General features: G+C 41.1%; 1 protein-coding gene across 2 annotated transcripts in view; it reads right to left on the reverse strand.

The window, feature by feature from the left end:
• NIPAL2 (NIPA like domain containing 2) overlaps positions 1 to 21265 on the reverse strand; it is a 50900-nt gene extending 29635 nt beyond the window's left edge. The window contains exons 1-5 of one of the 2 annotated variants that reach the window (XM_020785393.3): positions 21111 to 21265; positions 17303 to 17371; positions 11074 to 11245; positions 4008 to 4067; positions 753 to 874 (exon numbers count right to left, since the gene is read on the reverse strand). In XM_020785393.3, the coding sequence (XP_020641052.3) occupies positions 753 to 874; positions 4008 to 4067; positions 11074 to 11245; positions 17303 to 17371; positions 21111 to 21203 (516 nt within the window). In that variant the 5' untranslated portion in view covers positions 21204 to 21265. Of the gene's footprint in view, positions 1 to 752; positions 875 to 4007; positions 4068 to 11073; positions 11246 to 17302; positions 17372 to 20723; positions 20829 to 21110 lie in introns of those variants that run through there. The other variant, XM_078393608.1, reaches the window with a different exon arrangement.
• Positions 21266 to 21997: the final 732 nt, after the last annotated feature.

Genomic DNA, 21997 nt, shown 5'->3' on the forward strand with positions numbered 1-21997 from the left:
TCTATTTACAGTGGTGCCTCGCTTGACGACAATAATCCGTTCCAGCAAAATCGCTGTACAATGAAATCGTCATCAAGAGAAAGTAAAAAACACATTAGAATGCATTAAAAACCGCTGTGTTCTAATGGGCGAAGTACCTCATCGTCCAGGTAAGATCCTCCATAGGGCGGCCATTTTCCGGTGCCTGTTAAGCAAGAAATCCATCCTAAACACAGCAGGGAGCCATTTTGAAACACAACAATCAGCTGTTTTTAGATTGTCATAATGCGAAGAATCAGTTCCCGAAGCAGGGAACCGATCGTCATGAAGCGAAAATCGCCCTTTGAAACATTGTTTTGCAATTGCAAAAGCGATCGTAAAAACCCCATCATAAAGCGGATTCGTCATGGAGCGGGGTAATCGTCAAGCGGGGCACCACTGTATTTGCATATTAACAACCTGACAAATAGCAAGTGAGAATACAAGTAGGCAGTGCAAGTTTCACAGGAACAGAAGGAGCAGCCCTCCTCCTAAAAACCAAAATCTGATTCCATGAACCGGCTCATCAAATCCACTGCCTATCAGTGCTTCTTTTTCTAAGAATTCTTAGCTTTTGGCCCCCCACATCCCGTAAATAGACAAAAACACATTACTACAATTAACAGTTTTATTAGGGAAAGACAAGTAGTGAGGAGTGGCTGCCACTCAGATTGACTGCAGCACCACAGTATTGGTGCAGCCGATACAGACTGAACGAGAAGCATTAGACTCACCACATATATCAAGAACTGCCAGCTGACTAAATCGTTCTGTATCTTTCGCGCCGTGAGTTCCTGGGTAACAAGCGGAGCAAATGTCACCAACAAAAATGTTCCTGCGATTGTCATGGTTCCACCTTCATAAGAAATGCATTTCAGATACATGTTACTATTACTACCACCACCACGTTTATCAGAAATAGCCAAAGAACAAAGCTTCTTAGCAGCAAAATATTGATAGGTATAAACATAAAGCAGATGGTGCATACTCAGGGAAGGAATATAAATCTTAGAAAGATGTTGTGGCACCCTGGTTTCCATTTTTGTCTTAAGCCAAAGGGTGGGCAAGGCAGACCCTGTTTGTGGCCCCTAGGGGTGAAAATCCAGCCCATTATCCTTGGTCCCCCTCAGCACTGACCTCTAATTTTAAAAAAAAATAGAGGGTTTTGCTCAGAAAGTCCCAGTATAACCTGGCAGAGACAGGTTTGTCATGTTTTGGGACCTACAGCATGCTTGCTCCCCCAACTGTAATTTATAATACAGTGGTGCCTCTCTTAGCGATTGCCTCGTTTAACAATGTAGTCGCTTAGCGATGAGGTTTTTGGAGCGATCTTGCGCTCCGTTTAGCGATGTTCCCTATGGGGAAATTTCACATAGCGATGTTTGGGACCTTGCTTCGCTTAGCGATGACAGTTTAGGTCCCCCTGTTTTGCTTAGCAATGTCCGTTTTCACTATTTTCAGTGTGTCTTCAAATGTTCAAAAACTGTTTAAAATGCTTGGAATCGTTAGTGCACCTTGTAAAACCTTTGCAAACTTTATTTGGCTTTGTTCTCAGTCTTCGTTAACTTTTGGTGAATTTCTTTCCCCCATTGGTGTGCACTGAACTGTAGGTTTGACAGCTGTCAAACCTACAGTTTTTGAACATTTTAAGACACTTTAAAAATAGCGAAAACGGACCTGTCAAAACCATTGAAATGCACTGAAACCTATTCAATGCATTCCAATGGGGGAACCGTGTTTCGCTTAGCAATGTTTCCTATGGCGATTTTCGCTTAAGGACGGTAATCCGTTCCCATTGGAATGGATTACTGTATACGGTTTTCAATGCATTCCTATGGGAAATGGTGTTTCGTTTAGCGATGTTTTCCCATAGCGATGTTTTTTGGGGAACCAATTAACATCGTTAAGCGAGGCACCACTGTATTTTAAATCTGGAGCGCTAGCGGGGCTCTTTCAAAATGTGAGTGTGCAGAGACATGCTTTTTTGCATAAGCGTAACTTCAATTCTTTGATAGGCCAATTTAAAATTGGCAATAAAAATGGCTCATGTTGTTGTTTTTCAAGGTTCTTCACTCTTACAATCAATGTGGAATGTGAGTTTCAGTGGTACAAAAGCCTGCACAGAACACTAATAGGACACTCAGCTTGAAGAAATTTTAAAAAACTTGCAGAGTTGTATATTTATGTGCTTGTATAAACCTCCCAACAATCACCCTATCTGCCATTATATAGCTAACTCCAATGGAATGCAGCGGCACTATTTAAAAAAAAAAAACACTCTCCATGGCAAGAACAAACTCGCAGAAATGAAATAAATCAGCACAGAACTAAAGCTAAAACAATGTGTTACGTACAAGTCTGAAGGGGAACATGATCAGCTCAGGGAGGAATTCTTCATGAATCACTTGGCTTAAAAAAATAGCCACCCTAAATATTATAGGATAAGTGGAGCAGGGCTGAACCTCAAACATCCTCAACACCTGTGCGATTACAATCATTACACTAGAGGCTGCACCATCTGCTTGCTTACTTACTTGTACAGGGAACCTAAAATCAATCTTTCTTTCTTTTGAACAAATGAGGGATACTTCAAACAAGACAAGGTCCCACACACATTTATAAGCTACGTACCACACGAACAGCATATACAACTATTCTGCTACATTTAGAGGAGGAAGAACTGTTCAACAGGGGTTTCTGGAAAGCAATTCACGTGTCATAATAAGCCATTCATGGTTTGCTTATTGTGACCTCTAAAACTAGCACTTTCCCCCTGTGTGTGTGTGTGTGTGTGTGTGTGTGTGTGTGTGTGTGTGTGTGTGTGTGTGTGTGTGTGTGTGTGTGTGTGTGTGTGTGCGTGCGTGCGTGCGTGTGTGTGTGCGTGTGTGTGCGCGCGCACACACACACAGGCTGACCTGTCTGTGTAACTAGCTTCCTGATTTTGATGCTAGAACTCTGTTACATGCAGAGTAAGGAGCAAAACAAGGACATTTGCCAAGGATACCTCTCAGTCTTCTAGCTGAGTATTAGTCTCTGCTCAATGAGCAGTATGCACCCACCGCTGTGAGAACGAGCATTTTGAAAATATTTGAGAATACACAATAATCTTAAATATGTCAACAACGTTTCTGCATATGAGTAATTAGGCAATAGAGTCTCAAACACCAAAAATAGCAACAAGCTCACAAGCAACCAAACTATTTGTTACAATTAGTTGTTAAAACAACTGCAGAGCAAGGCAATGTTGACATGCAAAAATATTTCCGAGGCAAACAAATAGTTCAGTGTCTTGTATAATTAAAAACATGTTTTCCAGAAAAATATTACCGAAATGCTTTTGGAAATGACCAAATTTGTAGGGGGGAGGGGAAGAAGTTTGCTTTTTTAAAAAAGAGCTTGTGCACAAATATCAACATCTAAAGAACTCTGGAACACATGAAAAAGCAGTCAGGTTGCATCTTGTGTTCGATCACAATTATATTGTCATATAATATTAAAATATGCAGTATGTTAATAGTTTATTTCCAAATTTCGGAACAAAAAAATGTCCATAAAGTTCCAAAATACAAAGAAAGTTGTGTGTTTGGGTTTTGTTTTTTTGTGGGTTTTTTGCAACTTTGAGGATACCAAGGAAAGCTGCCTCCCCCTCCCCTTCACCACCAAGGAGACAGAAATGTGCATCTAACTGAACATTTTTTTAAAAAATGCCTTCTCTAGAAAATAAAGGACAGAAAGCCCTGTGAACTTTCTTGAAATCCAAGCTTGAAGCATCTTTTAGGGAGCAGAATTGGAGGGTTCTACATGTGGCTATAAGAACATTCTGACCTACTAAAAAATAAACACACTCCTTAACAAAAGCTGAAGGACACAGCTTCTCTCCTATAGCCACTTATGCTTACCTTAAAATTAGGCTGAAGTTTAACAAAGAAGAGGAGTATGAAAAGCACATAATTCTCATCATAAAAACAGTATACCAATCATTTACTTACCTAATACGACTTCAGATCTAATGTTTTCTTTCAAGAACATGAAAGATATAACAGCACTACCTGAAGAACAAATATTTATTTTTGATCATCACATAGTAAGATATCAAGGAACATAAAAGTCAGCTTAGAACCAATACAAAAATATCCAAACGTCTTGTTCTAGGTAGGATAGCTGAGGCTGAAACGGTAAATTTCACATAACTCAAATGTTTATTTCCCTGAGGTAATTAATGAAAGAGTTAAAACTGTAAGAACCCCCCAGGAGCCACTTTGGGTCCTTTCAATGAGAAAGGCAGGGTATAAACAAACAACCCCTCTTATGAATCCTTTCAGGAACTCAATAAATATGGGAAAGAGTAATAAAAACCATGTGTTTACTGGCAGAGTCACACCTAGGGTGGCGTAACCTGAGCCTTGGCACAGGGCTCCAAAGTTTAGAGGACACAAAATTTTCTACCTGGAAGGGAGCCTCGTGGCGCAGTGGTTAAACCGCTGTACCGCAGCCAAAACTGTGCTCACGTCCTGGGGTTCAATCCCAGGTAGCGGCTCAAGGTTGACTCAGGCTTCTATCCTTCCGAGGTCGGTAAAATGAGTACCCAGCTTGCTGGGGGGGGGGCAATGTGTAGCCTGCATAATTAACTTGTAAACTGTCCAGAGAGTGCTTGAAGCGCTATGGGGCGGTATATAAGCAGCACGCTTTGCTTTTGCTTTGCATGAACGTGTCTGCCATGAGCACATATATCACATCTGGCTACTCCTTGCCAGCAGAAATACAAAACAGGTAGGCTCAGTGGGAAACAAATATGGCTGGTGTACACTCAGACCTAGACATTCCAACCCATTCCTCTTTCTTCTTTCTGCATATGCAAATCTCCTGTGACCGAACTGTAATCAACAGGGCAATGACACACAAAGCGTTCAAATGTCAGCTACGGCTTTGTTCACTGGTCATTGTCTCTGTTCACTGGCCACATGTTTAGAACTCAAGAGAAAGGGGTTCTTATGTGTCTTGAATGGACAGGTTTCCTCTTGTGCAACCAGGAATCCACACTATCTATGTTTCCTGACTGAGCAAAGAGGCACTACATGAATGTGGACTCTTTCTAACAACTGCCACATGTAGTTAGCAGGCATGTTGACACACAGGGACAGGGCATGTTTTTCTAATAAAATAATTCATTTATTTACTTCTCTGTGACTGGAAGAATGACTGACGTGAACAGCGCTCTACCACTTCTGATCGTGAAATGAACAGTACTCCTATTAGAGATTTGGCTCACCATATGCTCATCCAGATAGACAGTGAGTGTGCTGTGTGGCCTAGTAAACATACACAAGTGAAGTCTGATCGCACCACAAACCTCAGAACCAATTTTGACCACAAGAAAAGAACTACCAAAGTAGACAGGCACAAAAGATACCCATGATAAATCATCCAGCATACTCAGTCCAGTAGTGCTTTCCTGTTACAATCTGGTGTAGGTATCAAACTCCTAGCTTATTTTCACTTCTACCCTTTGCAACAACTGTGTAAGCTAAGTCATGGCTGACACAACGGGCACAATCTAAATCTAAGACAATGCTATTGCAAAGTGAACCATAGCTATAATCCAATCACAAAACACAAAGCAACACTTGTTGCTTTAGACTAGGGCTGAACAACATCTGATCGCCTGGAGGGTGTGTGTCACTTTTTGAACATCATTCTCCTGTCAAAATGTGAAATTTTGTGTGTATAGTGTTTTACAATAATTAAGGGGAGGGGTATAAAAGAAGTAGCCTTGGAAATGAGCAAAAGGTTACTAAAGTCATTGCAAAACAATTAGCCGGCTCCCCAGCCAAACAAGGTCACTGTATCATAATCCTGGCAACTGAACAACACATAAACAAAGATTGCAGTACTTATAATAGACACTCTTGGTACTGTAGTTTCAAGATCTTGGAGCTACAATATTCTGTTGTTACAGTATCCTGGTTTTTAGGGCTTCTGGTGGGGCAGATCTTTTGTGCAATGGGCCTTTATTCCTCCGAGCTCTGCAAAAATTTTAGTCATAATGGTCACAGTAACAGCCTGCCAGATATTAAGCTACAGCGGGGTCTTGACTTGAGAACTTAATCTGTATTGGAAGGCGGTTCTCAAGTAAAAAGTTCTCAGGTCAAATCTGCATTTCCCATAGGAATGCATTGAAAACCATTTGATCCGTATCTGCTCTTTTCCGTCCATAGAAACTAATGGGAAGCTGCTATTCCGCCTTCGACCACTAGAGGGGGATATATTGTTTCTTTTTTTTTCTTAGGTCAAGAAAGGTTCAGGGAAGGCAGGGAAAATACAGTCCAGGCAGTACCAGGCAGTCTGAAGACTGTCTCCCAATCCACTCTCTAAACGCTGGGAGGAGTGAGGAAGCAGACAGGCACCCTTTTCACTGGCCAACAGTTAACTGAAAGTTCACTTTTTGCACTTTCCCTGCCTCCCACATGGGTTTTTTTCAGTTCTTAACTCAAATCTAAGTACTTAAGTCAAGTCAATATTTTCCTATGAGAGCGGTTCTTAAGTCAAAATGTTCTTAACTCAAGCCGTTCTTAAGTCAAGACCCCACTGTACAAACCCTTAGAGTTACAGTAGATGCAGGAACAATATGATTTCCTATGGAGTTCCAGGCCACTGGATCTCCTGCCCCCTGGAAAATACACTATTTACAGATTGGGGGAAATGGTGTGAAAAAAATGATAAATGTAAGTAAGATACAAATAAACACACACACATTCAACTCATCAATGTAGCAAGCCTTCATGCTATGCCACACACAGCGGATGCCAACAACATAGACTGAAATTGGTCTGGCTGGGTGAGCACTTGGAGTAATTTTGTGTGTTTGTCTTTAATATGTTCAAAGGCTAAATATTACTTTAAGTTACAATGCTTTTACCTTTTAATACAGCTTTAGAGATGTATTCTGTCTTCTGTTTTTTATATATGCTTTATTAGTCTGCAAGTTCCTGAATTTTTAGAATGTAACTGAAACACTTTCATTGTTCTTTTTTACTCTTAAAGGATATTTAGACTGTATTTTAGATTGAATTCTGATTTAAGTGTTTGCCCACAAATTAAGCTTAGTTTTCATATATTTTAAGTATTTGTGCCCACAGTTTTCCAAAGCTGTAAGACTTTAGAATTTTCCAACAACTCTGAAGTATTTTTGTGCTTATGGAACACAGAAACAATGTAGAGAAATAAAGCTTGTGGAGTTAGACATGCCGTTGTTGCCTGGAATTACTGCAACAATAAGAAGACTTGTACCTTGACAGATGAATTTTTACATGATTGGAAGTGAATGTCTAGTTTCATTCTTGAGTTAACCCTTCATTTGGATAAATCGCAGGTGTGACGAACACAGGCTTCTGATTTTTCCGAAGAGGTCCATAAAGTTCTGTAAGGCTCTTAGGGATACGTTAGGGCATCAGAATTCCTGATCAGACACCTCAGATCAAATACCTGCTCCTATTGAAACTGGAAGTGGCTGAAAATCAATGTCTGGTTTCATTAGAGCATTATTTTTCCCTTCTTTCCATAAAACAGGGCATAAAAGTGTCTTGCAGCTTGGTTTAAAGAATTACTGTGCTTCCTAGAGATTGGGTTTTTTGTATTTTAACCCAAACTGCTTAGATTTTATAAGCCTTCAGGTCCACAAATGTGGATGAAGGCACACATGGCCTATAGATCACATATTACCTACTTTAGATCCTGGCTTCTTAGAGTGCCCTAAATAGAATTCATTTGGCCTTTCCCATGCTCTGCCTCAATTCATCCTTCAGTACTGACATTACAGCTGATGCTAGCGGGGTCCAACAATGCCACCCACTTACTCAATAGCTTTGATTGATACCATTTCCACTAAAGATTCTGTTTCATCCCTACCTCACGCCCTGTCGTACAGATACATAGGCATACGGGTCCCAGCTGTTTAGCTACTGTAATCTGACTCTTTTATAAATCCTAAGGGCTGAAATCACACACTGATGTTTGTTAGAGATCTTTTGATGCACATACTGCAACGAAAAGGTAAATGACTCACCACGTGGAGGCCTTTTTCTTTCTTTCTTTCTTTCTTTCTTTCTTTCTTTCTTTCTTTCTTTCTTTCTTTCTTTCTTTCTTTTTTGGAATATTGCTGTGGCAATACGTCTCCTGTCACTGAGGCATGTCTGGTTTAAATAGGCAGTAGTGGAGACTAATCAACTTCAGGCTACAGGTAGGTGAAGCCGTAAAAATGTCTCCTGGCAAGTGAACAGCACATGAGGAGAAAGGAATACGAGACCTCCCTCTTCTGTGGTCTGGTCTGCACTTACACCAAAGTATTTGATGTAAAGAAGTGGTTTAAAAGGTGTGCTCCACTGGATGCCCCCAATGGAACAGACCATTCTACTACCCCAGAACTCTGCTATCTAATTCCTCATCTACTATCCCCACACCTAAGTTATAGCCTTTTGTGGCTATACAGCAGTGTTTCCCAATCTTTTTTCAGTTGTGACTCCCTTTTACAATAGTGAAGTAACTTGGGACTCCCACTACATCTGCATAAAAAGAAGGTACTCAAACTGTTGAATGCAGGGCAGAGTCTGCTCCCATACTTTGGAACTCCCTCCCACAGGAGGCCAGATTGGCCCCATCTTTGCTGTCCTTGTGCAAGCAGGCAAAGACCTTTCTCCTCAGGCAGGCTTTCCCTGAGTGACTGGCTGCCAAGTGGGGTTTTCAAATGGACGGTTGTATCTTACTGCATTGAATGTGTTTTGGTGTCGCTTATGTTTTTTGTACGGTATTTGATCCTTTTTAGTATTTGTATACTCATTGTTGTTAGGTTTAATATTATCTTTTAATGATATAAGCCGCCTTAGGTCCTTTTAAGGAGAAAGGCAGGGTAAAACTGTTTTAAACAAATAATAAATAAGGCAAAATTCCCCTGGTGGATACTGGCTGGCACTGCAGTGCTCCCTTCTCCAATGCCAACACTGGTCAGCAGTCAAGGGAGTGTATTAAAAATTTTCACACTCCATGAAAAAGAAGTGGGAAAGGGGAACCCCCATCCCTCAGTCCCCTGGCTGTGAATAAATGGCACTGAACTCATAGTCAATGAAAAATAACCACAACAATCCCCCAGAAAACACTTTGCAACTCCCTTGGGGGTTGCAACCACCAGGATAGCAACCAGTGCTCTAGAATTTAGGACTTCAATCTCAAATTTTTAAAAGAGTGTCCACAAATTATAACAAGGATTTTGAGACTATTAATACAATTTTTACCAAAAAAAATATTCTTACATATTTCCATTCTTCCAATGACTTGCACAAAAAAATCAGTGGGGAAAATGGTATGTACAACAGAAAACAAACCACCAAAAAATTCCCACAGACGGTTCTGTGAGTTACAAAAAGTTTGTTAAAATCAGTGTCCTGTTTCGAAGGCTACTTGGGGATCAAAAAGAGATAAACAACAGCCTGCTTGCTTACTTCATCAGCAGGAAATCTCCTTGTGGAGGAAATGTAAGTTTTTGCTCCCTATAAATGGTTTACATATAATTACTGTAAAGTGCTACAGACGGCTACATAAATTATACTGATAAAAAGAATAAAAAAGGAACTTTGGGGGATGCACTTAGGAAACATACCTACTTAAGACTATCATTTCATCTGACGCACTCAGATGATGGCATTCATGAACAAAATGTACTGGTTTCCAAGCAACATAAAACTACAGTTGGATGAGTGAAAGGCAGTAGGGGAGAAATAAAAATCACTGTTCATTTTGATCCCTTATTCTTCTTGTGATCATCAACCTGTCTATGAGATATAGGACACGACTGGGTAGAATCTTACAGAAGAATAACCTCCAGGTAGATAACTAAATATTAGGCAGAAGGGACGATTGCTTCCACACCTTTGAAATGCTACTAATCTGTGTGGAAGGATTTCTGTGATTCTGTGGAGGAGCATTTATTTTCTCATTGCATTCAAAATGGTATAGCCCAACTAAAGGTTTATGGTGTCAGTGAAAAGGTGGTATTCATGTTACTGCGTAGCTGCAAAAACAAGGGCAAATTCCAGCTCCCATCATGATGTCACCTTCCTGGGCTGGCTCTGCATTCTGACCCCTCTCATGTTGAGCACAGATGTCTAAGTAGAAAGTTCCACTCTTGAGCATCTGCTCACACAATGGAACTACAACCCAAACACTCAATACCACAGGCATTTTGGTTTTGAACTAAAAGTCCCAGAATCCTCCAGCCGACACAGCCTCTGGATGCACTTGGTGGGGTATTCCAGGAATTCTAAAGCAAAAAAGTAAAATCTCTCATCTCCTGCAATTACCTAAGTCTAGGAAACAAAGCAATTCTTCCTTCTATACACTCCCAGGACAAAATACCTTCTCCAAGAGAACTCGGTAGGGGCAATGTAACTGAAATATATGCACAAGGCCTACTTGATCACAGCAGCACAGTGGCCAGTGAGGAGAAAGTTCAGCTTTTTCTTGGCTACCATATATTGTAACAAGAACTACGACAACCTATTCTCAACCAGATAGAGATTCATCATTGCCTGACAAGCCACACAATGCAGGATAGAGATGTCACCAGTCCTGATCTACTTCAAAAACAAGGAACCACAATATCCTGCCAGAGGAAGAATTATCAAAACAAGAAACTGCAATTCTCTAACAAGGCTAATTAACCTGTTCTCCTCATCTGATTTCCCTAGGTTTTAATGCCGGGAGTCAGCCTCTAGAACAGCAGGGAAATACTGCAGTAGTTGTGCAAGACAGAAGAATCGGCAGAACTCTGTACTTCGATTATCTTCAGCTCTGAACATGCAGCTCAACATTAAACTTAACAAGAAATGTTAAATTCCTCCTTTCCCTTAGAATAATACCTGTTCTAGCAAATTGCCTCTCCAGAGGCCTCGCTTACATTTCTCTTCGTTTTTCCCTATCTCCTCCAGTGTGTGTGCAATTCCCTCAAAGACAGAATTGTGGGCTGCTTTTTTTCCTGAACAATGTTAGAAGGCAAGGGTGTCTCACCTATGACAGCCACACTTCCTAGTGGCGCAATAACTACAACTGAAGCAAATCCATAGGCTGCAAAATTTGCCATTTCTCCAATGCCCGTCAGTATAATTCCAGACCACCACAGTTTGCTTCTGTAACAAGGCTTTTGATTGGCTTGGTGCATCAGACGAAGATGAGAGCATTTCTGCAATCAAGCATTAAGAATGCAAAAAGGAAAAACATGAGTTAATGTCCACGTAAGAGACAATCCCCTAAGTATTAACATAGTATTACAGGGACTTTGTGCTTTGTAGGTAAAAGAATGCTTCCATTATATAATGCTACATAAATTATATAAATCTTCAACTCCTGTGTAAACACGTCTGAACAAAATGTCAACATGAGCTGACGTTAGCATGCCATGTAGGTGGTTTTGAATGTTTCTGATATTTGGGACTTTTTTTTTTTTTCCAAAGTAAAGGTTTAAAAAAAAACTCAATTCCTTGAGCAGCCCCATGTAAATGCCAACACAAATTCCCAGGTCATTTGTGTGTGTTGTGTGTGTGTGTTTAGTCGTTTAGTCGTGTCCGACTCTTCGTGACCCCATGGACCAGAGCACGCCAGGCCCTTCTGTCTTCTACTGCCTCCCGGAGTTGTGTCAGGTTCATGTTGGTTGCTTCGCAGACACTGTCCAGCCATCTCATCCTCGGTCGTCCCCTTCTCCTCTTGCCATCACACCTTCCTAACATCAAGGTTTTTTCCAAGGACTCTTTTCTTCTCATGAGATGGCCAAAGTACTGGAGCCTCAGCTTCAGGATCTGTCCTTCCAGTGAGCACTCAGGGTTGATTTCCTTTAGTATTGATAGGTTTGTTCTCCTTGCAGTTCAGGGGATTCTCAAGAGCCTCCTCCAGCACCACAATTCAAAGGCATCAATTCTTCGGCGGTCTGCTTTCTTTATGGTCCAGCTCTCACTTCCATACATCACGACAGGAAAAACCATAGCTTTGACTATTCGGACTTTTGTCGGCAAGGTGATGTCTCTGCTTTTCAAGATGCTGTCAAGATTTGTCATCGCTTTCCTCCCAAGAAGAAGGCGTCTTTTAATTTCAGGGCTGCTGTCTCCATCTGCAGTGATCATGGAGCCCAGGAAGATAAAATTTGACACTGCCTCCATATCTTCCCCTTCTATTTCCCAGGAGGTGATGGGACCAGTGGCCATGATCTTAGTTTTTTTGATGTTGAGTTTCAGACCGTTTTTTGCACTCTCCTCTTTCACTCTCATTACAAGGTTCTTTAATTCCTCCTCACTTTCTGCCATCAGAGTGGTATCATCTGCATATCTGAGGTTGTTGATATTTCTTCCAGCAATCTTAATTCCGGCTTGGGATTCCTCCAGTCCAGCCTTCCGCATTATGTATTCTGCATATAAGTTAAATAAGCTGGGGGACAATATACAGCCTTGCCGTACTCCTTTCCCAATTTTGAACCACTCAGTTGTTCCATGACCAGTTCTAACTGTTGCTTCCTGTCCCACATATAGGTTTCTCAGGAGACAGATAAAGTGGTCAGGCACTCCCATTTCTTTAAGAACTTGCCATAGTTTGCTGTGGTCCACACAGTCAAAGGCTTTTGCATAGTCAATGAAGCAGAAGTAGATATTTTTCTGGAACTCTCTGGCTTTCTCCATAATCCAGCGCAAGTTAGCAATTTGGTCTCGAGTTCCTCTGCCTCTTCGGAATCCAGCTTGTACTTCTGGGAGTTCTCGGTCCACATACTGCTGAAGCCTACCTTGGAGGATTTTGAGCATAACCTTGCTAGCGTGCGAAATGAGTGCAATTGTACGGTAGTTGGAGCATTCTTTGGCACTGCCTTTCTTTGGGATTGGGATGTAGACTGATCTTTTCCAATCCTCTGGCCACTGTTGAGTTTTCCAAACTTGCTGGCATATTGAATGTAGAACCTTAACAGCATCATCTTTCAAGATTTTAAATAGTTCAACTGGAATGCCATCACCTCCACTGGCCTTGTTGTTAGCCAGGCTTTCTAAGGCCCACTTGACTTCGCTCTCCAGGATGTCTGGCTCAAGGTCAGCAACTACATTGTCTGGGTTGTCCAGGATATCCAAATCTTTCTGATATAATTCCTCTGTGTATTCTTGCCACCTCTTCTTGACATCTTCTGCTTCTGTTAGGTCCCTCCCATTTTTGTCTTTTATCATGTTCATCTTTGCGCAAAATGTTCCTCTAATATGTCCAATTTTCCTGAACAGATCTCTGGTCTTTCCTTTTCTGTTATCTTCCTCTATTTCTTTACATTGTTCATTTAAGAAGGCCCTCTTGTCTCTCCTTGCTATTCTCTGGAAGTCTGCATTCAATTTTCTGTAACTTTCCCTATCTCCCTTGCATTTTGCTTCCCTTCTCCTCTCTGCTATTTCTAAGGCCTCGTTGGACAGCCACTTTGCTTTCTTGCATTTCCTTTTCTTTGGGATGGTTTTTGTTGCTGCCTCCTGGACAATGTTACGAGCCTCTATCCAAAGTTCTTCAGGCACTCTGTCCACCAAATCTAGTTCCTTAAATCTGTTCTTTACTTCCACTGCGTATTCATAGGGGATTTGGTTTAGATTATACCTGAGTGGCCCAGTGGTTTTTCCTACTCTCTTCAGTCTAAGCTTGAATTTTGCTATGAGAAGCTGATGATCAGAACCGCAGTCAGCTCCAGGTCTTGTTTTTGCTGACTGTATAGAGCTTCTCCATCTTTGGCTGCAGAGAATATAATCAATCTGATTTCGATATTGCCCATCTGGTGATTTCCATGTGTAGAGTCGCCTCTTGTGTTGTTGGAAAAGAGTGTTTGTGATGACCAGCTTATTCTCTTGACAAAACTCTATTAGCCTTTGTCCTGCTTCGTTCTGAACTCCAAGGCCAAACTTCCCTGTTGTTCCTTTTATCTCTTGGCTCCCTACTTTAGCATTCCAGTCCCCTAGAATGAGAAGAACATCTTTCTTTGGTGTCAGTTCTAGAAGGTGTTGTAAATCTTCATAGAATTGTTCAATTTCAGTCTCCTCAGCAATGCTGGTTGGTGCATAAACTTGGATTATTGTGATGTTGAATGGTCTGCCTTGGATTCGTATTGACATCATTCTATCATTTTTGAGATTATATCCCATTACAGCTTTTCCCACTCTTTTGTTGACTATGAGGGCTACTCCATTTCTTCTACAGGATTCTTGCCCACAGTAGTAGATATGATAATCATCTGAGCTGAATTCGCCCATTCCTGTCCATTTTAGTTCACTGATGCCCAGGATGTCGATGTTTATTCTTGCCATCTCCTGTTTGACCACCTCCAGCTTCCCAAGGTTCATAGATCTTACATTCCAGGTTCCTATGCAGTATTTTTCTTTACAGCATTGGACTTTCCTTTCACTTCCAGGCACGTCCACAGCTGAGCGTCCTTTCGGCTTTGGCCCAACCACTTCATTAGCTCTGGAGCTACTTGTACTTGTCCTCCACTCTTCCCCAGTAGCATGTTGGATGCCTTCCGACCTGAGGGGCCCATCTTCCAGCGTCATATCTTTTAGCCTTTTGTTTCTGATCATGGGGCGTTCTTGGCAAAGATACTGGAGTGGCTTGCCATTTCCTACTCCAGGTGGATTGCGTTTAGTCGGAACTCTCCACTATGTCCTGTCCGTCTTGGGTGTCCCTGCATGGCATAGCCCATAGCTTCTCTGAGTTACTCAAGCCCCTTCGCCACGACAAGGCAGCAATCCATGAAGGAGCCCAGGTCATTTATGAAACTAAAAAGAAAGGAAAGCCCAGCTAAAAAGAAAGGAAAGCCCAGCCATGTGCCAATTTAGTCTGGCAAGACTTTAGCATATCTGTGTTAGAATTGCTGATAATGTACTGAAAGTGGGAAATAAATATGCAAAAAGTGTTTTAAAAAACTCTTCTCTGAAGGTATTAAATTATGTCTCCCCATTAACAAAAGACTGTGATCTAGCATGAGACAGTCGAAGTGTGGACCTCCAGATGTTGCTGGGCTAGAGTTCCCATCAGTCCCTAGTTAGTGATGAAGAATGTTGGGAACTGCAGTCAAACAGCATATGAAAGGCCCTATTTGGCAATCCTGTCTTGTGTACTGGTTTTATTTTACTGCATTCATGAGGAATGAAAAGTTATATTCCTCTATATGTTTCTATAATGTTAGCAGATGCCACACTTTTATACAAACTTACATAGGAGTAAGACTACTGAACTTAAAGGTCATTGCTTCTGAAAAGATCATGGACAATATTGTTTTTTTAAAAGATGGTTGTGCCTTACTGCTTTGAATGCATTTTTGTTTGGTTTTGTTTGTTTACTGTCTTGTAGTGCACTATTTGTTTGATCCTTTTTTATTTGTATACCGACTGTTTTTAGCTTTAAATATTGTCTTTTAATGATGTAAGCTACCTTGGGTTCTTCTTAAGCAGAAAGGCGGGATAAAAATATGGTACATAAATACACATTTTTGAATACAGTAATACAATTTAAATTCAGTTGTATATGTATTCCTAGTTCATTGTCTTTATTGTGAACTTCAGTCTGTATATTGTGATTATATTATTCTATTTCTTAATTCTGGTACATTTTATTTCAGTCCAAAAAAGAAAGAAAGAAAGAAAGAAAGAAAGAAAGAAAGAAAGAAAGAAAGAAAGAAAGAAAGAAAGAAAGAAAGAAAGAAAGAAAGAAAGAAAGAAAGAAAGAAAGAAAGTTGTAATGGGCGTGGGGGGGATGGTGTATTTGCAGCCCAGTGTCCATGAGTCCAACTTTACTATGAAAACACTGATCACTTCCCAAGTCTTAAAAACAAGATCTGGCTAGCAGGCAACAGCAAGGACCAAATGGGGCCCACAGTAATTCTATAGCCACCCTCATATTTATATACCAAATTGAAGAAGGCTTATACTTTAGCAGTAAAGCTCAAAGTAGACCTACGAGTTTAGCATCCTGTGACACTATTACATCAGGAGCTGACCTTCAGCCACTGGCCATTTACATTTTTATATGGATATAGGCTAGACTATATGGGGCAAAAAGTGTCCCAACAAGTCTATTTCTTTTTGCTACTGACATTTTTGCTGGAGCCAATGCACTGTATCGGGATAAAAAGAGGCTACATGAGGACAAGCAGAAATGATGTCTCTTGGTTTTCAGTAGGCTGACTCCATTCAAGGTACTACATTTGTGGGTTCAGGAAATGCAAGATAATGCCTAATCCAAATTTCAGTACAGTCCTCTCCCTCCTGCTAACCTCCCACATACCCTGTTTCCCCCAAAATAAGACCTAACCTGAAAATAAGCCCTAGTATGATTTTTCAGGATGCTCGTAATATAAGCCCTACCCCAAAAATAAGCCCTTAAGTGAAACCCTGCCCTCCACCATCGTGCAGCAACCAGAAGATGACATGACTGTGCAGCGGTGCCTCGCTTAACGAGCGCACCATATAATGATGAAATCGCATAGCGATCTCTTTTTTGAGATCGCTAATGCGATTGCTTACCGATGGCCTCTATGGCCAAAACTCGCATCGCGAAGATCGGTAAGCGTTTAGCTTACCGATCTTCGCATTGCGACGCAGGGAAATCAGCTGTTCGGCAGCTCCAAAATGGCCGCCGGATGACCCAAAATGGCCGCCTCAACCATTTTCGCGCCCTGCCCTTGCTTACCGAGGGTGTGAAAATGGCAGCGCTATGAGGAAACTTCACTTAACCGTGAGTATAGAAGCCATTGGAACACATTAAACTAAGTTTAATGCATTCCAATGGCATTTTGCATCCCGTTTAGCGATGTTTCCTCATAGCGAGGGTTAATCCGGAACGCTTTAACCTCGCTATGCGGGGCACCACTGTATTTGAATATAGATTGCTGTATATGAAAAAAATAAAACATTCCCTGAAAATAAGCCCTAATGCATTTTTGGAGCAAAATTTAATATAAGACCCTGTCTTATTTTCAGGGAAACAAAGTATCCGTTCATATTCTCATGAGGTCAGAAAATACTCCAGAACTCAGTATGATGGAAATAATTATGATGATTGAATCTGGTGGCTGGGAGCTAATGTAAAATCTCAAAGCAAATTGTAAGGTAACCAGTGGTTCATTGTTGGGTTATGTAAATACACTAATAACATAAAATAGCATGGCTTGAATTGTGTGCATAGATCGGCAGTTCAAGTTGGGCCACAACTCCATAATATGCAAGGGAGATTTTTTTCATACCTGAATATTCAAAGAGATGCTAATGACAATATTTCCTATGATCGCCAACAAGATGCCTATGAGCAGATTCTGCAAGAAGAAAATACCCAGGTAAAGTGAGAGAACATACAAAACAGAAGGCAACATACTTTTCATTCATTTATAGAGCTTATTTTAAAAGAAAGTCTATATTTCAGGTTAACTACTAATTTTCTATTACTCTACACATACACATAGCCAAGCTATATCTGTTATCCATATATTTGAACCTTTCTTCTACATCAGAGACTAAGTGTCAAACCAGAATACATATTCCTGCATCAACAGGGTGTTGGATGAGACAACTTTATAAGATCTTCTCCAGTGCTCTCCAGATTACATAGGATCGTAACTGAAACATTCATGTAATGAAGCCCTCCTACGTGGAAGATACATGAGCCAGCTTATATTCCATAGGGCTTGTGGCCCAGAGGATGTGTGCACCCATCCAGGAAATTCTTGTGACACCCGTATCCCTACATATTCCCTAAAAATGACTAAAAAACCTCTCTGTGTCCACCAGGAGCTGCTACACACAACCATTTTTTTAAAAAATGGCCACCAGAGGGCACAAGGGCGTTTCTGATTTTTTAAAAAACATTTTTAGTTACACCCATTTTCGAATTAAGAAAAAAACCATATTGCAATCAAATATTAGACTATTTGAAATACCCCAAGTCAATTATTTCTATAGCTATATTGATTACAAACTTAGTTGTCAATACTCCTTTCGCAATCCACAGACTTCGTGTACAGTTTGTGTAACAATGGTTGCAAATAAGAAAGCTTTACAGCAGTGCTGCAAATATTTAAAAATGGAAACGCTTCATCAGGTGTGGTTTTGTGGTTTAGTCCACTGCAATATTTCTGCCAATAAAAAGGGTGAGGCACATGGAAAACTTATGCAAATAACAGCAGCACCAAGTACATTTATACTGTAATAAGGTCCAGCAAAATAAATACTGTAATTAATCTTTCATAAAAAATATTAACAAGTAATTTGATAATTAGAAAAGGAGGAAGTTGCTTCTTATTTTAGTTAATGAAGAGCAGAAATATCACAGTATAATTTAATGAATTGCTGCTATTTCCTTCCTTCTCCCTCAATACAACAGTTGTTAAAGGCGCATTTAACAACCTCAACCCAGGTCATTAAAACTCCAATGGATCAAAGATGGTAATGACACATGTGATTAAAATGGAACATTAAAATGTGATAAAAGTGAGAAGACTTTTAAAAACCCATTACAATAAAATTAAAATACTACAGATGTGATCCAGGCAAAGTCAAGGATGTTTACATCCCACAGAGTTATAAGCATATGGTTAAATCACCATTCTATAAGAACAGCAATGCTGCATCTCAGTAAAGGGTTAACCAGTCTAGCATTTAGTCCCAGGGGCCAACCAGAGACAACAGAAAGTCCACAAACAGAACATGAGCTCAATGACATTCTCCTATTCAGGGGCCCACTGTCTCCAACACTAAAGGCAATAATATAGTCATCATGATCAGGGACCATTGATAGCCTTAACATAATCCCTTTTTAAAGCCACTTAAAGTGGTGCCTATCATTACATCTTGGAAGAAAATTCCACAGCTTGTGTGCTGTATAATTAAGTTCTTCTTATCTGTCTTCAATATTGTACCAAATCAACTGCCTTCAGTGACCTGGGGGGTATTATTGTGAGGGAAGAAGGGGAAACTTCTTCATACCCATTTTTTATACATCATGCATTAATTTTAAATACTTCCATCATGTCTTCTTTACTAGCCTTCCTCCTCATGGCCCCCAAACTTATAAACTTCCTGCATTGTGAGGTTGTGCCAGTCCTCTTCCGTACTTTTTCCACCTTTCCAACAGCTTTTCTAAGGTGTAGCCATTCAAATCAGCGTAATGGTGACCTCAGCATGCCTACATTAGGGTAAACTGTACCTTAATATTGAAACTCATAGGCCGAGGAATTCTACAGTCTGGGAACAGCTACCAAGAAAGACTTTATAAAGGGTAGTATAAATCACTGGTTCTTAACCTTGGGTTACTCGGGAGTTTTGGACTGCAACTCCCAGAAGCCTTCACCACCAACTGTGCTGGCTTGGGTTTCTGGGAGTTGCAGTGCAAAAACATCCGAGTAACAAAGGATAAGAACCACTGGTATAAATCATCCTATGAAGTTCCCTTTTCTCTCTCCCTTCAACAAGGTGATGCAGTAGTGGTCCATTAGAGATGTGCTCTTCTGCATGTGCTCCAACCACAAGGTGTGGTCTAAGTAACTTTTACCTAGGGGAAAGGGTCAAAAACCAGGCTTACTGGAATTGTGGTGGTGAGAAAAGTAGGTGCCCACATCTTCAGTCTAGGAACTCAGCGCTAATCTCACACCTCCACTCTGTGAATTCCACTGTGCTTTTTAGAACCAAGTTTCGCAGATTGCTAGGCAGCAATGACATAATTCAGAAACGCATGAGAAGGTGAAAATTATGAGACAGAAAGACATTTGTTTGAGGTTATTTAACCATGTTAAACGTTTTAAAAGATGGATATGAGGTGTCATTCTTCCACACCTTCCTCCATCTGTTTCTCACCTACTGCTTACGTTTTTAATAGATTCAACTGCATTGTTTCTGTTTAAAATGTTAACTGTTGTCAGCCACCTTGACTGCCATTTTTGGAAGCAAAGCAATAGATATAAATATATGCTCTTTCACACAGTTGCAATATTCACACCATGATGCCACATAACAGTTGCCACAGTTAGCTGTATTTACTCATCCTCATTATTCACATCTCTCTGAAAGCAGCTTTGTGTCTTTCTTGCTGTTATGTGCTATAAAGTTGTATCTGACATGGCAACTCTATGAATGAATGACCTCCAGAATATCCTGTCCTTAGCAGCTCTGCTCAGCTCTTGCAAACTCAAGAACATGATTCCTTTTTTGACTAAATCCATCTCATACTAAGCCTTCCTCTCTTCCTGTTTCCTTGTGTCTACTGCAGCAATTTAATTTACATCCATCCTGTTGGGCTTGCATACAAAACAGGATTTTAGAGTTATTCTCCCTGCTATACATTTCTCACAACAGCCTTACAAGAGGATATCCAAGAGACAGATGTTTATAATGCACATACACTTTTCAGAGAGGAAAAATGCTTCTGAAGAAATGAGTTGCAGCTCACAAAAGCACGTGCCAAATAAAACGTGTGAGTCTTAAAAGGACCACAGCCCTCTTTGTTGATTTTTTTCAATCTGTAAAGAAAATTCTACTGATATGCAAAAGTACAGAACCAGTGTGGACAGAGTGATGGGGCAGGGCTCCGGAGACCTGAGTTCAAATTTCTGCTCAGTTATGTAACTCAGGGGAATGATGGCTCTAGTAAAAACACTCCGTAAATATTTCACTTACCTTAAAAACCCTAGTAGGTCATTATACCTGGGATGCGAGTAGAAAGCATGTATCTATATCGATGCAAACTAGTTATAAGTTTATGATGGTGAACGCAAAACAAGAACAAAAACCCAACTCGGAATAAAAAAATCATAAACAAAAACAAACTTTTACTGAAACAGCCAACAGGAAACCTCACAAGTTTTCAAAAACTACGGGTAGTTTCCCAAGTCATGCTGGCAAGCGGAGGTGAATTTAACCGGAGGAATGAGTACTGAGAACAGGGCTGCAACACCGGTTAAGATTACTCTCCAGGTAACGCCTGCGCATCTTAAAAAGAGGGAACAGTTACTTCGTACTTCTTTCTAAGTTAGTAATTGGGGGGTGCGTCTGCGGTGTGCTTACCTGATTTGCGAAGTACCACCCGCGGGAAAGGAAACTACGGCTAAAATCGTTCCCCGCCAAAGTGGCGTTTGGGACCAAGCGGAGCTTCCCCATCGCCAAGAAACCCCCCCCAGCCCCTCTCAGGGGTCTCTAGCGCCAAACCCCGAAGGGCCCGGGCGCCCCCCCCCCCCCGAGCGAGGCTAGCGACAATCCGAGCAAAGGAAGCCGGATTTCAAACGCCGTCTCCCACTTCCTGGTCTGGGACAGTTTGGGAGGAGGAGGACGGGAGGGGCTGTTTGTTTTCTGTGGGGCAGGTGAGGCCGGAAGTTCCCCGGCTGGATGGTGGGGAGGTTGCTTAGCCAGTTATGAGGCGCCGAGGTGGGCCGGGCGGGTTGCTTTTCTGCTGGTTCTTTTTATTTATTTATTGCACCGGGAAGAAACCGATTTGCGAAGAGGCACGAAGAAATTCCGCAACAGCTACTTTGCCCTCCTGCGCGGTGATCGCCTTCGGTGGAAAGCTGTCCGTTCCTTTCTAACCGGGGACAGGTCCTCCAAAGAATCACACAGATTCCCCCTTGGATTAAGGACATATCCAAAGGAATGGCCAGTGAAACTCACACCGTGCTTCCAAATGGCCACCGAAATGGGCTGAGCCAGAGATGATTTCTTTAATGGTTCACCTACAAAGGCCTTATAAAAAAACAAGAAGCTTTTTTAAAGGGAGTTGGTTGGGCAGGAAAATATGCAGCAGAGAGAAAAACGGGCAGGGAGGATGGACACAAATTATGCACTGGAAATGCAGCTTCAGAATGGTAATTGGTGTAGGTTTGCGTTCAAGGAATATTGTGAAGGAAGGAAAACATCTCTTTTGTCTTCTGGTTTCCGTTCTTCCAATCTCAGAAGTCTGC

This window comes from Pogona vitticeps, chromosome 4, assembly GCF_051106095.1.
Source record: "Pogona vitticeps strain Pit_001003342236 chromosome 4, PviZW2.1, whole genome shotgun sequence".
In the NCBI taxonomy this organism is placed as follows: domain Eukaryota; kingdom Metazoa; phylum Chordata; class Lepidosauria; order Squamata; family Agamidae; genus Pogona; species Pogona vitticeps.